At 40.2% G+C, this 16,296-nt stretch overlaps 1 protein-coding gene across 3 annotated transcripts; it reads right to left on the bottom strand.

Moving 5' to 3' along the window:
- Positions 1-210: 210 nt before the first annotated feature.
- On the bottom strand, positions 211-16,296 carry LOC100878095 (uncharacterized). 3 transcript variants are annotated; one of them, XM_012288339.2, is made up of 4 exons: positions 15,279-16,292; positions 7,950-8,301; positions 2,604-2,681; positions 211-2,132 (listed from the first exon to the last, which is right to left on the bottom strand). In XM_012288339.2, the coding sequence occupies exons 2-4, from the start codon at positions 8,106-8,108 to the stop codon at positions 1,101-1,103; spliced, it is 1,269 nt and encodes a 422-aa protein (XP_012143729.1). In that variant the 5' UTR covers positions 8,109-8,301; positions 15,279-16,292; the 3' UTR covers positions 211-1,100. The 3 variants fall into 3 exon arrangements, with proteins under 3 accessions (XP_012143729.1, XP_076385266.1, XP_076385267.1); XM_076529151.1 differs by having other exon boundaries at positions 15,464-16,292; XM_076529152.1 differs by lacking the exon at positions 2,604-2,681 and having other exon boundaries at positions 15,279-16,296.

Raw genomic sequence — 16,296 nt, 5'->3', positions numbered from 1 at the left:
GATAATTTGTTATGTCTATGGAGATTCTGATATTGCCTTATAATTTGTAGAAAAGTGATAAAGGCGGGAAATTTGATTATTTTATTTATAATCCCCAAATCTTCATATTGCCAAATCCATAACCCGTCTAGAATTTGAACCACCACAAAATCCAATTACACCGGTGTCGTTGCCTGAAAGTAACATGAAGGTATAAACCACAACTGCAGATGATTTAAAAATTTTTATTTTTCGAATCAAAGTGCAAAACATCACAAGACTCTGAACATGGGGCTCGCTCACGAGCGCACACCAGCATCCAAGCAATCAGACACGAGTAATTAGATCGCGTTAAATTAAAAGACTGAACATAAATAAATCTCGATGCGGCTTAACGAAACACTGGCCATTCCCGAGGGTTCGAGATATCGCGATACTTCAGCGCCCTCACCGATTCCTCGATCGCATTTACACGCTCACTCACGCACACACATACACGAACATATACATGTATTTATCTACTTGGACACGCGTTTGCAGGTGGTACGCGTGCCGCTTATTATTTAACGTTAAACTATCACGTGGTTTTTACTGGCACTCTCTATCTCTCTTTATACTCGGTACAAGAGCTCAAAGGCACCGGTTAAGGCACAATCGTCCGTCGTACATCTCTCCGCGAAACGATGTATCGAGCTTGATCTTCGACCACTCCGTCAATGAACACCTGGCAAAGCTGAAAGCCGGCCAAAGGGACCGTGGCGGCTAATACCGAGGACTTGAGCAATTTTGCGTCGATCCGATCGCCGATCGTAAAGTCATTTGTGCACGGCTACACATGGCCCGTCCACTTCGTGCTTCCTGCATTGGTCCCACTATGCGGGGCCCTTTCTTCTTCTCCTCCCTTCACGATCCAAATTACTCCGTTCAATTCCCTCGCTGGAAACCGTTTTCTTTTCCCGGTCACTCGAACGGACTTCGTAAGTCGTTCTCTTAGTGAAAAGACTACAATGCGAGTCTCTGTGCGAAACTGGCATGAATCCCCGAGCAACGACCTCGACAACGCACTCCAACCCGGAGCCAGTTCAATTACTATCAAAAGCTGTTCACGAGCTAGCTCCGGGTCACGTCTTCCTAGTAAGATCAAGGGGCGGCCCCGTGTCCTGCAACAATTCGTTGTCCTCGCTGTCCGTCGACCTCTCCTCCTCGGTGCTACCAGGGTCCGCCACCTGTCCGTCTGTCCGTCCGCTCTTCATGCTCAGATCGATGGGTTCTTCCTGTTCCGGGCCCAGAGAGCGCAGGAAGGCCAGACTCTTATCGTGCGTTTCCGTTTGACTCCTCTGACACGGTCGGTCGGCTCCTCTGCACTCTTCGCGAGGACTCCTGTTGTCGTCGTCCCTCTTCGGGGACGGCGTCGACCTGGGGCTCACGCTGTCGCTCGACGAGCTGGTCAGACTCGCCACCATTTGGGGAGCACCGACTTGATTCACGTACGGGACGATAAATCGTTGCTGGAACGGGAAGAACGGGGCGTTCAGCAGCTGCATGTGCGTCAGGGCCGGATGGAAGAACGGAGGACCCCTCCACATGGGGAACCTGGACACTTCCGGCCTGAGCAACTCGTGGGGAGCTCGCACGAGGTCCACCGGCCTTAGGAGAGGATCCTGACTGGCTCTGGCAGGCACGTCGGGCGTTCTTAACTGGTTGAGGTCCTGCGGCCTGATATCGTCCCTTTTCGGGAACCTGTCCGGCTGATGGTGCGGATGGTGGTGGTGATGGTAACTGTTCGCCGTCGTGGTGGTCGTGGTCACCATACCCACCACGCTCGCTGCACTAGTGCTACTGGTGTTCTCGTTATTGTTGTTGTTATTGTTCGCCACGTCCAGCGAGCCGAACGCCTTCTCGTACGCGGACTTTGGGTCCTTGATCAGACGCGTTTGAGCCTGGTGCGACTGTTCCTGAAGGAGGCAGTGGATTTTGAACCAGTTCGAGCGGCGGCCGTAGCGGGAACCCGACTTCGACATACCCACCATCAGACACTTCCGCAGACGGCACGCCTTGCACGCGGTGCGGTTCTTCTTGTTGATCACGCACACGCCGCCGTTCTTGCATTCGGAGATGCTGCCTAGATTGTTATAGGTGCGACCGAAGAACGACTGTGGAGCAGAAAAATGGGACGATCCCTGTTAGAAGAGTAGCAAAAATTTTATGTACAGAATTTACGAACATAATCGAATTGATTATACATCGCTAGAATCCAAACCATCGCATCTTAAGTCTACTGTTATATGTATTATTGTATGTGTATTATTGTATATGTATTATATGTATTATTGAAAGCAAAAAGTCGGAACGACCTAATATACAGTAACCTAACACGTCCAATAGAGAACTCGAGCACTTTCAGAAACTCGAAACCGGGGATCAACGTGGCAATCGTAACGAGGTTATGATGCACGCGTCTGCGGCTCGAGGCTACCATTTTATTTGCATTCGCGACCGGCTCGTGAAAAGAAGGAGAGAAAGAGGGAGAAGAAAGACCGAATGAAAGATGCGAGAATATAAACCGGCCATTGAATTTTTCCGTCGGTCTGATGATCTAAAGAGAGCAAAGGGTGGATACTGACCTTGCAACCTTCGCACGTGAAGGCCCCGAAGTGAAAACCCGCGGCCGGCTCTCCGCAGACCCTGCAGAGCTGATTCATCTGCAACAAAAAGATGCGACATGTGGTTACGCTTCGGCTAAGAAACCGAAGACGCTTAGAATGCAGCGGTGATCATGCCGCGAGCACGCGCGCAATATGTGCCAATCATGGAAGAGTTTCTTGCTCGTTCGCTCGCGGCGATCACCAGGCGGAGAAAAATAAAAAGAATCGCACGCAAGACCCGGACGATAGGATAAGAAATACACCCGGTGGACGACGACACACGGTGCTCCCGCTGCTAGGCGATATTTATTTCACCAGACGAACGTTGGACACCGTTTAACCGCGTCGGATTAATCATTCGGTGTTTAACAAGCTCTTCGATACGACGTCCCGTGTGTACCGCGTGACTGCCATCAGTCGGTGAACGATTAAAACGTTTAAACTTAGACGCGTTGGGACGTCTATAAAAAAAAATTTTGATGGTTCCCCGTGATTTATGACCGATCGAGGAACAGCTACGTGAATGATGGGATCGATTCACGGTATGCCGATTCCGTTCGAATCCGAACCGCCAATCATCGCGCGGACGTGCTGTGAAGTTGAGAATCTTTCGGAATAATATGGAGAAAGGCACACCGATTCCGAACACTGGACAAATGTCAAAAATTATTTTTTTTTATGGACATTTGAGATACCATTGAATTTCAATGATATCTGTTTAGAATAACAAGTATCAAGTGGCACAACCATCAAGTAAGTACCAATTATGAAGAATAAATTATTAAGCACCATCTACCAAGTTATATCAGCTACAAAGTACCATACAAAGTAATAAGTAAAGATATAATGCTTGACAGTAATAGAAGCAGAGATTAATTGGACCAAAATTGAGACGGTAAAAAGACACAAGTATGAATGTATGATCTACTTGATTGTACCTTATAAATTACAGTCGCTCGGTTCCGAGATCGTAGCAGGAACAGATTTCATAATAAATTAGAGAAAAGGTAATGATGAAAGAAGATTTATGTACCTGCGGTGATATACAAGACCTTTCAGTTTCTTTAAATTGTTGCCAATACGATTTGCACCTAATTAAGATAATTTTATTCGGAAATTTATATCGTTCATCACTGTCCGCTAAAGCATGAATAGATACATATAAAAATGAATTTAGTTCGTACATAATAAATTGAGGCTGTCTCGAGTCGTACGGTAATATGTCCAAATTTTTCTTCTCCTTTTTGCGTTAACCTCTGACAATATAAATCATTCGTAGAATTTCGTAGTTCGAAAATTAATCGATGTTTTATTTGGATATTGTGATGTATGAATCATCTGCTCAAATTATTCATAGTTAAAATGGAACATACAATTATGCCAGTTCCGTCAGACTTTAGATATTTCTTCCTGTGTTATTAATCACTGTTGACGGTGACGTCATTTCACGCTCGACAAATTCCAAAATTTTTGAAGAGTTCGGTGCTCTTTCGAGGAGTCATCAGTCGGATATTCAGTCACATTTTCTGGAGGCACTTTAGGGAATTTCTATCTCCAGCAAAAATCCTAGTCACTGATCAGGACGAAAATTTGAAACAAGCCTTTAATTATTTTATACTTGTACTCTGTCATCTCATCGAAATATCGCCACATTCCAAACGAAATTATGACAGCTCTTGTCAACGATGAAGCGTGAATGTATGTTACAGTAAATGCCATCGATTTCAAAAATATTTCGAAACCGTCTAGGACCTCTGACCCCAGGTTACAGCTTCTCCGCACGCACGCCTGACGTAATAATATATTTCGAACGCCCCCTTTACATCGATTGCCTCTCGATTACGAAATCGCAAACTAGGATACACCCTGTTCTTCGTGGTTCAACGGGCGATTTCTCGCGCGAATGCGTCCACGTACTTTGCCTTTCTCGTGCCGGTCATCCTTTCTCGTTCGATCGTCGTCTGAAGGATGCAACACTCTGATTCACCGGTAATGACTGGCTAACTAGATTTTAATATGTTTACGCTCTCTATTCTGGTTCTCACAATGAGATGCGGGAAATATTTTTATACCGCTTTTCCGGAATTTTTATTTGGAGAGTTTGGGAGTTTGAGGTCCGAGGATGTAAGGTTGAAAATTTGGTGATTGCAAAATTATGTAATGTAAAAATCTAGGCTTAAAAACCTAAACCTAATGAGGGCCTAAGAAATGACAATTCTTGAAAATTAAAGAATGAAGAAGTCCAAAAATTTAGAAATCTAGAAACCACATTTTGTGATCAAGAACTTGTAGAACCGTAAAATGAAATTAGTAAATTAGTACCCTCCCTAACACGACCACCAAGAGTAGAAAGCAGCGATAAAGACACCGTTGTCCGGACAGACCCACATTGAGACAATAAAAAAGCGTAAAAAAGAAGCGTGCGTGCACGGCGAGACAGCTTGAGCGTAAAGGCGAATCATCAGGCGTATAACGCGAGGAAAAAGATCCCCGGTTGGCACGCTACTTTCATTTCTTCGTCGAGTGCCATTCGTCATCGGCATTACCTTCGCGCCTTTGCTTAATGAGACGTCTCCGTGGATGCGGGTGTGCGATTAAGTCGAAGAGGGTCGAATATCGCGCGGTCAGAGAAGTCGGAGGAACACGGTGAGATAAGTTCGCTCGGTGAACGAGCCAGGACGAGAGAAAACGGGGAGAAGAAGAAGGAATGGCGGCGAGAGGCCATCGAGACACGAAGAACATTATTTAGTTCCGTTGGTGCTCGACGGGCCGCCGCGAGTGCAGGGATTAGAAGCGAGGTGACACAGCCGCGTCATCTGTTGGACGTTTAACCTTTTTTACCTTCGCCAGCTAAGCTTTTGCTGCCTGTTCCCACAAGAAGCCATCATCGTCTCACCTAGATACGCGAATGAAGGAACGGGAAATCATTTTTTGATGCAAGTTAACCCATTAACCCTTCTCGATGTAAACATTCACCCTTTTGATGGACGTTAGGGTGCAACGTGTAGCTGCAATATCTTACTTGCTTTTGGTAATTTTAATGGTATTCATGGACCTAACTAATCATCCTATAATAATGAAACCATACATGGTCCTAAAAAATGGTTTGATAACACTAAAATTCTTCGTTATCCTAATAAATGATTTTATTACAGCAAAACTCTTCATGATTCCACAAAGTGATTTGATAAGACCAAAATTCTTGATGGTCTTACCAAATGATTTTATTACAGCAAAACTCTTCATGATCCTACAAAGTGATTTGATAAAACCAAAATTCTTGATGCTCCTAACAAATGATTTTATTACAGCAAAACTCTTCATGATCCTACAAAGTGATTTGATAACACCAAAATATCTTGATGGTCCTAACAAATGATTTTAGTACAGCAAAACTCTTCATGATCCTACAAAGTGATTTGATAACACCAAAATATCTTGATGATCCTACCAAATGATTTTATTGCAACAAATCTCTTCATGATTCTACAAAGTGATTTGATAAAACCAAAATATCTTGATGATCCTACCAAATGATTTTATTGCAACAAAGCTCTTCATGATTCTACAAAGTGATTTGATAAAACCAAAATTCTTGATGGTCCTAACAAATGATTTTATTACAGCAAAACTCTTCATGATCCTACAAAGTGATTTGATAAAACCAAAATATCTTGATGGTCCTAACAAATGATTTTATTACAGCAAAACCCCTCATGATTCTAAAAAATGATTTAATAACACTAAAATTCTTTATGGTTCTAACTAATACATCTACCTAACTGATTTGATGAGAGTAAAAATGTGGATGATTCTGACAAATGTTTTTATAATAATGAAACTGCATGATCCTAAAACATGATTTAACAGGAAAATTCTTCATGGACAAATGATTTGATGATACTAAAAATGTGCATGATTCTAACAAATGATTTTATGATAACGAAACTCTTCATGATCCTAAAACATGATTTGATAGTAGTAAAATTCTGTATGATCCTAACAAATGATTTAATAATAGTAAAATACGTGATCCTACAAATGAGTTGATAATAGTAGAACATATAATCCTAACAAATGATAATAAGATTGAATTTAATGATTTCCGATAATTTATTGTGAGTTAAATCACGAAAGAAATCTTTGACAGTCACTTGTGTAAGACACTATTTCAGAAGGTGTATACAAATTTACTTTCATATTTTGCTTCATTGGTATCCTTCATAATACTTTTGCAATTTCTATTTAACGTGATCTAATCCGGGAGAATATATTCGATGATATGTAATTGATATTTATTGAGAAATGTGAAACTTTTTCCAATGAGAACTTTTAGAACGTCAGACTCTTTTTTTAACCCAATCACATATGGTAACGATTTAAATTAACTTTGATAGCTACACCTCGATATTTCAATGTATCCATCTTCCCGTGGCAGAGAGACGAAGTCAATCATCCGTTAAACGCTGATCAATCCGACCTTTAAAGGATGTGCAAAATTCCTTGAGAGAAGTCAGCTGGAGAGATCGCAGCTAGGTCGAAAAATGCGTGGACTGAATAAACATATCGTGGAATGAACTAGAACTTAAAATAATTCTGCGTAGAAATCTCGATAAACGATCGCATATCTTTCAATCTGCTGTGTGCCTCAAAATCTTCTTTCGTTTGCTTTTCCGTAGTTGTATTTGCAGTGGTCACATATGTTACATATGTCACATATGACACAGAAACAAGGGTGCTAATCTTTGAGCTTCATCTTTTAATCATATATTGTATATCACTGTCTGAACATTAAGAAAACTTCTTTATGTTCGCTTTGGCATTAAATAATTAATTAAGACTGAATTGCAACGTCGGTCACATATGTCACATATGACGTAAGAACAAGTATACTCAATTTACCAATATCATCTTATAATCCATTACAGTATGTCATTGTCTTAAGAACCCTCAAAAATTCCTTTCGTTTATCCACTAAATAATTTACCTGAATTTGCAACGTCGGTCACATATGTCACATATGACATAGGAACAAGTGTACTTAATCTTTCAATACCATCTTAATCTACAATGCCTCATTATCTCAATATTAAGAACCCTCAAAGGTTCCTTCCTTTATTAAATACTAACTTTAACCTAATTTGCAACCAGTCACATATGACCATCACACACATGTGATTCACAAGTCAATATGTTAATTGCATTCATATCTTACACGTCCGAATTCCGTGCAGCAGAGAACGTTACATTTCAATCGGTCCATAATTATCCTCAAAATAAAACTGAAAGAAGGCAAAATAAAAATGAGAAGAAATGAAAACTCACCACGTCGGTGTTGGCCGCTGCCGTGGCAATCGTCGACGTAGGCGTCCACCACCCTACGGTGGCGGATGTCGTACTTGTAATGATACCAACACCCGTTGCAGCAGGGATGGATCCGCTCCCAGCCAATCCTGCCGAGCTGGACAAATCGCCCACGTCCATTCGATGTTCTTTAATCTCTCGATGTAAACCGTTCGCGCCGGTCCCTCGAGCCGTCTGTTCCGTGTTCGATGTCGCGACCCAACATTTTCGTGCGTGTATTACAACCTGCTGCCTTCAAAATTCCCTATTGCTTCGTGGATTCTCACGGTCCCCGTCAGACGGACCATCGGATGTTCTCTTTTACGTCCGCCAACTGTAAGCATAAACAAGATTTTTTTAGTGGAATGGATTTATTAGTTGACAAGGTGCAAAGTTTTTATTGGGTTTTTTAGTTTTTAGGTTGGGGAGATGGGGATTTGGGAATTTGGGGATTTGAGGAGATGGGGATTTGGGGAGATGGGAATTTAGGGAGATGGGAATTTAGGGAGATGGAGATTTGGGGAGATGGGGATTTGGGAAGATGGGGATTTGGGGAGATGGGGATTTGGGGAGATGGGGATTTGGGGAGATGGGGATTTAGGGAGGTGGGGATTTGAGGAGATAGGGATTTGGGGAGATGGGAATTTTGGGATTTGGGGATTTGGGGAGATGGGAATTTGGAGAGATGGGGATTTGGAGAGATGGTGATTTGGAGAGATGGGGGTTTGGAAATTTGGGGATTTGGGAATTGGGGAATTTAAGGATTTGGAAACTGGGAGATTTGGGGATTTGAGAGCTGTGAATCTAGGGATTTGGGGATTTCTAAATTAGGAATTGGGGGATTTGGGTATTTGAGAATTGGAAATTTAGGGATTTGGGAATTTGAGAATTGGGAATTTAGGGATTTGGAGATTTGAGAATTGGAAATCTAGGGATTTGGGGATTTGAGAATTGGGGATCCAGAGATTTGGAGATTTGAAAATTGGGAATCTAGGGATTTCAAAACTTGAGAATTGAAAATTTAATAATTTAATCCTTAGGTAATTTGGAAACTTGAAAATTTGGACCTTAGGTAATTTAAAAATTTGAAAATTCGAACCTCTGGTTATTTTGAAATATGAAAATGTGAAAATTTCGTCAGATCACATATTATAACATTATCACACTAAATTTGTAACTATAGCAAAGAATCCGGCGGACAGAGTTTTAACCAGAAACCCGCAAGTGAAAATAATTGGAAAAGCAAAGAGTTTAACACAGAAATCGTGTAACCCAGAACGTGTTAATTAACTTCTCGGTGGTTGGTTAATAATTTTATGTTAATGACTGACGCGGATACGGTACATTTTTACTGTTATTCGAGTGACCAACAATATTATATCAGTATTCGATTTCCAACGATTGAAACGTTCTTATACATCTCGCAGTATATTTCGATAATTAATTTAAACGTCAAGTATTTTCTATCATTAGTTTCAACTTCGTCTGGATTGAAGAGCGTAGATAAATATGGCTGTAAATGCCAAAACTGGGAAAACAACTTTCTGCTCGTTGCAATGTTATTTATTGACAAAATGTATTCGAATTTGTTGCCTGTGGAAGCTATAAATAATTGTAATAACAATTACGTTTGTATTTAATAACTTTTTTTAGGTAGACACATTTTTTATCGATGGAGAAGAGCTCTCTAATAAGTGACACTTGCAGTCTTTCTTCTGTTATCAAATTAACATATCAAGGAATAATGACAGCATTAACCTAAAAATATTACTAATATATTTTTTTATAACGTAATTCTCTTTATGTAAAAATATATAAAATTCTCTGAATCTCTTCGGAAGCAAAAACTATTTCGATCTCTCAAATCTTCGGCCATTTTGTAAACATAAGTTCTATATAAGCTACACTACTTTTGAAGTTTCCAAAAATCATTTAACAAATTAACATGCAATCATTTAACAAATATACAATAAATTCAATGAATAAAAATTAACCACCCATCGTTATATTATTTTTTGCAAAAAATTAGTTTAGAATTCTCAAGCTCCTAAGCAAGCGAAAGCAGTTTTTGAAGCTTGCGAATCTCGCTAAGCTCGTTCGAGATAACATGTCGTGTTTACAACGGTGTAATGCCATTACCATGTTAACGGAGCCCGCCTCGCAAGAGCCGCATAAATACGAGCGCTAATTACGGTGTCGACCACGTATTAATTTCATCCGTGCGCGGGAACCGAACCCGTGTATATACGCCTGACGCGTGTAAGCATGTCCGCTTCCGATTAACGAGATTTCCTCTTCGACTCGTTCGAGGAAATCGATACCACCCTCGCTCGCAACTTTGTAACGCCTTCGAGAACGCACATCAAATTGAGCAATTCGCATCTGTGACTGAACAATGATTGATCATTTTGTGACTAAAGAACAATTGATAATTTTGTGACTAAACAATGATTGATCATTTTGTGACTAAACAATGATTGATCATTTTGTGACTAAAGAATGATTGATCATTTTGTGACTAAACAATGATTGATCATTTTGTGACTAAACAATGATTGATAATTTTGTGACTAAACAATGATTGATAATTTTGTGACTAAACAATGATTGATCATTTTGTGACTAAAGAACAATTGATAATTTTGAGACTAAATAATGATTGATCATTTTGTGACTAAAGAACAATTGATAATTTTGAGACTAAACAATAATTGATAATTTTGTGACTAAACAATGATTAATCATTTTGTGACTAAACAATGATTGATAATTTTGTGACTAAACAATGATTGATCATTTTGTGACTAAAGAACAATTGATAATTTTGAGACTACACAATAATTGATAATTTTGTGACTAAACATTAATTGATAATTTTGTGACTAACCTAACCATTGATCACTTAGTGGCCAAACAACAATTGATCATTTTGTAATTAAACAACAATACGTAATTTTGAAATTAAAAAATAATTGGTAGTAATGTATATAAACAACACATGTGTACAAAACAGTAAGATTAATCAAAATCAAAATTCATCACGAAACATTCAGTCTTAAAAAATCATGTTCCACATTGCAGTTAGAGTTAACTGTAGTTAACCTTATCGTTAACTTTATCGCTAATTAACCTTGTTTAATTTTGTTATATTTAAACAAAAGATTGTAACAAGAGGACCTAAACACTGCATACAAATATTGAATAAATACTAGTGATTCCTTTTGAACAACCTATTATTTAGCTAAATGACGATTCTTAAACAAGATTTGTAAGGTTAGAATATTTTCTAAAACCGCCCTGCGTCATCAAAAATTATAAATTCCCACAATGAACGCAAATATCGAGTTAATAGAGGAAATTTTTTAAGTGCCCCATAAATTAACAAATACACAAGACCGAACTTATAAAGAACCATGTTTTCATAATAAAACTGAAGACCCAAAAAATTATCTACTAACATTTCCTGGAAACTCCAGACAAAAAAGAAAAGTTTGCAGTGAAACCCGCTCCCGGAAACGCTACCGTCTCCTGTATATGTCAAACAGACCATAAAAAAGAAGAGCCGTCACGCTTATCTGTCGCGTCGATTGAATACATTATACCGCCGAAACGTAGAATTTTAATTAAGCACCGGTCAAGATTGATTTCCAGTCGGACTGGTACAAGCCCGTGGAAAATTCGCATGATGCATAGACCGGGAAGAAGCGTTTTTCCTTTCCGATAGGACGGTTTCTCCGACGTTCTGAGTAACGAGAAACACCGGGGACGCTAAATTTTATCGTCGGACGTCTTTCTCGAGTAATGACAAATTAATTAAGCGGCCGTATCGTCGCGGAATACCGGTTCGCCTGCGAACGGATCGTCGCCTTCGCGCGGCTCCTATAAATCCCTGTTTCTACGGGCAAACGTTCCCGTTTAGTGCGGGAAATATAACGCGACGAAATGAATCTCCCGCGGTCGCCGGCTAACCATGAATAACCCGAACATTATAATATTATTTCAACCTAACGACGAAAGCGTCGGCTCGTTTAGCGTCAACAGATAACGCGGGTAATTAACTGATTCCCCCGGCCACGATTAATTAGCCGATTAAATTGTTGCGGTGGTTCACACTGGGGAACGATAAGGAGCTTGTTCGGTGTCGTTGCGCAATCTAAGCTCGATTCACTAACCTCTGGCAATTATGATATTGTAATTCATGATTGAGAAAATGGCGGAGGGAGGGTAGTTGATTTTTGGCGAGTTTTATTGTTGGTAGTTTGAGAGATTGGGAGGTTTTGATTTGGATGGGATTTTGGAAATTTGGGGATTTGGGGTTTGAGGGTTTGAGGAGTTGGGGATTTTGATGTTGGGGAGGTTGAGAAGTTGGGGTTTGAGAATTTGGGGATTTGAGAAGTTGGGGATTTGAGAAGATGGGGATTTGAGAAGTTGGGAATTTGGGAAGTTGGGAATTTGGGGAGCTGGGAATATGGAAAGTTGGGAATTCGAGAAGTTGGGAATTTGGGAAGTTGGGAATTTGGGAAGTTGGGAATTTGGGAAGTTGGGAATTTGGGAATTTGGGAATTTCGGAAATTGGGAAATTTGGAAATTGGGAAATGTGGAAATTGGGAAGTGTGGAAATTGGGAAGTGTATAAATTGAGAAATATGGAAATTGGGAAATGTGGACATTGAGAAATGTGGAAATTGGGAAACGTAGAAATTGGAAAACGTGGAAATTAGGAAATATGGAAATTGAGAAAAGTGGAAATTGGGAAACATGGAAATTGAGAAAAGTGGAAATTGGGAAATGTAGAAATTGAGAAATGTGGAAATTGACAAATTGAGAATTTGAGAACTTAGGAATTTAGAAATCTATAAATTTGTGAATTTGACAATTTCGAAATCTTGAAATCTGAAATAACTCCGCATCCAAAAACCCATAAAACGTTCCACAAACGAACACTACAGTACCCACAATATCAATCCTACAATTCAGATTACAAAATGGCAGAATTGCGTAGAAACTAATTGGCCATTTTCCCTGCGTCATTTAACCTGTTAATATTACCACGCCTCTCTTGCAGAACCAACGTGATAATTCCTGACACCTCCATCTTTTTTTCTACAAATTTGAACCAGCATTTTTATAATTGAACGTTCAACTACGAACGAGTAGAGAAGCAAAAAAATAACGAGAGACAAATGAAGTTAAGAAGAACAAAGTCATGGATCGTTACCACGAGCGCAACAAGTAAGTCCTTGAAATAATCGCTCTTTTACCTGCACAAGTGTTACCGCGTGTGTTGCGAACGTAATACATCGCGTCACTCTTTAGAAGACTGGCTGGCAAGCTGGATTAACAGCATCTCACAATCCGTGTCCGAGGACTAAAAACGACGCCGCATTTCGACGACAGCGAGTTACATATTTCGATTACTCAAAGACTCAACTGAGGATTCAGCAACTGTGAACTTCGACTTTTTTCTTCGTCACTTATTTCAACTTTTCTTTTTAACTCATTTCAATGTTAGAAATTAATTAGTGTAATTTTAACTATAAGATGTGTTACATTTTTAGAAGAAGAAAATGTGAGGTTAGGTTTCGTTCATTTTTTGGGAGAACAGTTTGTGACCTTCAGTTATAGATATTTTAATGTATCGATAATTAAATCTTTGCTTAAGAAGGTTGTCAGAAAATTATAGCTAATATTATACCACTAGTTGGAGGTGATTCTATTAATTTATAATTGATATCAATTGTCAATTATTAAGTAATAAATTGTTTATGAATATGTGATCGATTCAATCTTTCGATGAGAAATGTTTGATAGGTTTTAACAAGCAAATGCAACGTTAAATTACTACCTGTTCGATCACCATGACATCCATATTTGGGTGACATACAAATTAAGTCTTGTGAAGAACGTTCCTTATCAGTAATTTTATTAAATGATTTATTAAAAATGAAATTACTATTCTTTAAGATTTAGAGTGAAATTATTGGACTATAAAATAATGCAATTTTATTTATTCCTCTTAAAAGGATCTACTAATGTAATTTATTTCGGAAAAAGACTTGACCTCAACAAATTTCAAAAAACTTCCCAATATATACGAAGGACATTTCTGCCATAAACAAGTGCAATTTTGTGGTCATCGAAAAAATTCGTCTACATAATTCCATCAGAATTGTTTATCAAACCCGCACAAATTCGAAAAATCCCAATGTCGATGGAAATCCCATTGACAAACATCGTAAACAGGATCGAGCGCAAACGTCACATTTGACCATCTAGAAGAAACTAGTCCTCTAAAAATAGATATAACAATGGAGTATCAATAAGAAGCATAAAGCAAAGTAACACTTTCGTACATCTTTCGCACGTTTCTCGTAGAAATCTTTTTTTCAACTTTCCCAGGCCGTCACGCGTCATTAATATCCTAATTGTCCGTCAACTTTTTTCACCCTGACCGGTCATCATTCGAGGCATCGGCGTTCGCGATAATAATGATTGAAAGGTGAAACACTCGCGTCAAAAGTATCTCCATCGTTTTTTCCTTTAGCTTTTTTTTTACTTTTTCCTATCACAAGCATATCACGATCGCTGCCAACCAATGACGAGCGGCTGCAGCTTTAATGAACCGGTTGTGAGCGGCACGTCACACGGATGTCATGGCACTGACTGCGGACAGTTGAAATTGTTGTGGCCGGGCATCGTGACAAATTAATCATCGATGAATTGGTTTGGACAGCGGGGAAATACTTTGTCGCTTTTTCATGTTGCATAGTTGCACTCTTAAATGTACAAAGTTATACACCTTCTTTCACAACAAAGCGTTTTACGAATGATTTTCTACAGTGTTCACAATGGGTAGGGAAATCACAAAGGTAAAGAATTTCTATTCTTTAAGGAGAAATAACATAAGCAGAAACTTAGGAAGAATTTGTAGAAATTGCACTCATGCTTACATCACTATCACATATCATCCATAGATAGAACTTCACAGTGGACAGATAGAAACAGTGGACTACAGGGCAGAAACGTAAGAACAGTTCAAATGAATTTAATTTATATCTTTCACAAATATGCAATTAATTTTCAACAGCCTTCACAATGAACAGATGAAAAAAATACTATATAAAAAATTTTAATAAGTTTACTCCACTTGTACATCACTATCGTTCACAAAAGACAATTTTACAATTGACTTTGTTAAAAAATAAAGACTGTTAAACCTTCACAGTGGGCAGACAGAGGAGAGATTCACAAGGTGCTGCATTTTCAACCTCCACGAGATGTACCCAATAATTTAAATATAAATGAAACTCACGTGTACGTCACATATTTTACAGCCCACTCTCTCTTCCATGATCCGGAAGCTTCAAATTCAAAGAATTCAACTTCACACAAGATTTTCTGACCAGGCAGATTTTGCAGCACGCACAGTCACAATCGATCACAGTATCAATATCCATTCGCAAGAACTCTTCACTGAACGTGGGATGTAACACGTACCAGCTTAGGGAGTCCACAGATCATCCCGCGTTAGAGCACACAATTGGAGGTCTGGTATCGCACAGCATTTTGAGCGTTCCCAGGAACGATGCACTCGCGTCCGCGTGACAGGATATCCCGTTGAAGCTCACCCTCGAGCGTGTACCCGCGAGGCGCGTACGAGCGGCGTCCACGGAATCCGCTCGTGTCCTCGACGAGCGGACTCGGAAGCCGGTCCCTCGTCGACGGAGAGGAGAGGCGGAACGCGATAAAAATGGAGAATCGAAAGAAGAGAAACACGGGTTGAGGGTGTACGAAAGAAGAATGGAAGGGAGAGAAGGAGGAAACGCGGGACAAAACGGGACGAAGAAGAAGAGGACGGAGTCGTGGATGGACCACCGGCCGGCTCGGGGCGTGCGCTCGTGTAGCACGTGGCCGCGAGACTGAATATCCCCTACTTCGGCCACCTTCGTCAGTCCGTTTGTCCGCCTCGTCCTTATCTTACCTGCTCGACCGAGAAAGACTACCGCGGCCTTCTCTCGTTCTCCCTCCTCTCCCCACTGCCAACCTCTCCGAGAAGGAGACTCTTCTTCTTCTTCTTCCTCTTCCTCCTCCGCTGGATGCTTCTTTCCTCGCCGTTTCTTCCCTCCACGGTTCTTCTGTTGTTCTCTTGTTCCTACCTCCACCTTCGCTTCTCCTTCTGCTTCTGATCTTGTCGATCTCTCTCCGCGGACCAGACGGATGCTGAGCGCGAGACCAGGAGAGCGGTTCTCGAGCGTATGCGTGTCCCGAGACCGATTCGATACTTGGAGCGTAATGCTCGGTGCTGATACCAACGCTCTTCTCCCGCGTCG

This window comes from Megachile rotundata, chromosome 2, assembly GCF_050947335.1.
Source record: "Megachile rotundata isolate GNS110a chromosome 2, iyMegRotu1, whole genome shotgun sequence".
Taxonomy (NCBI): domain Eukaryota; kingdom Metazoa; phylum Arthropoda; class Insecta; order Hymenoptera; family Megachilidae; genus Megachile; species Megachile rotundata.
The sequence above is the reverse complement of the archived record's forward strand: the minus strand, read 5'-3'. Positions and strand labels throughout refer to the sequence as shown.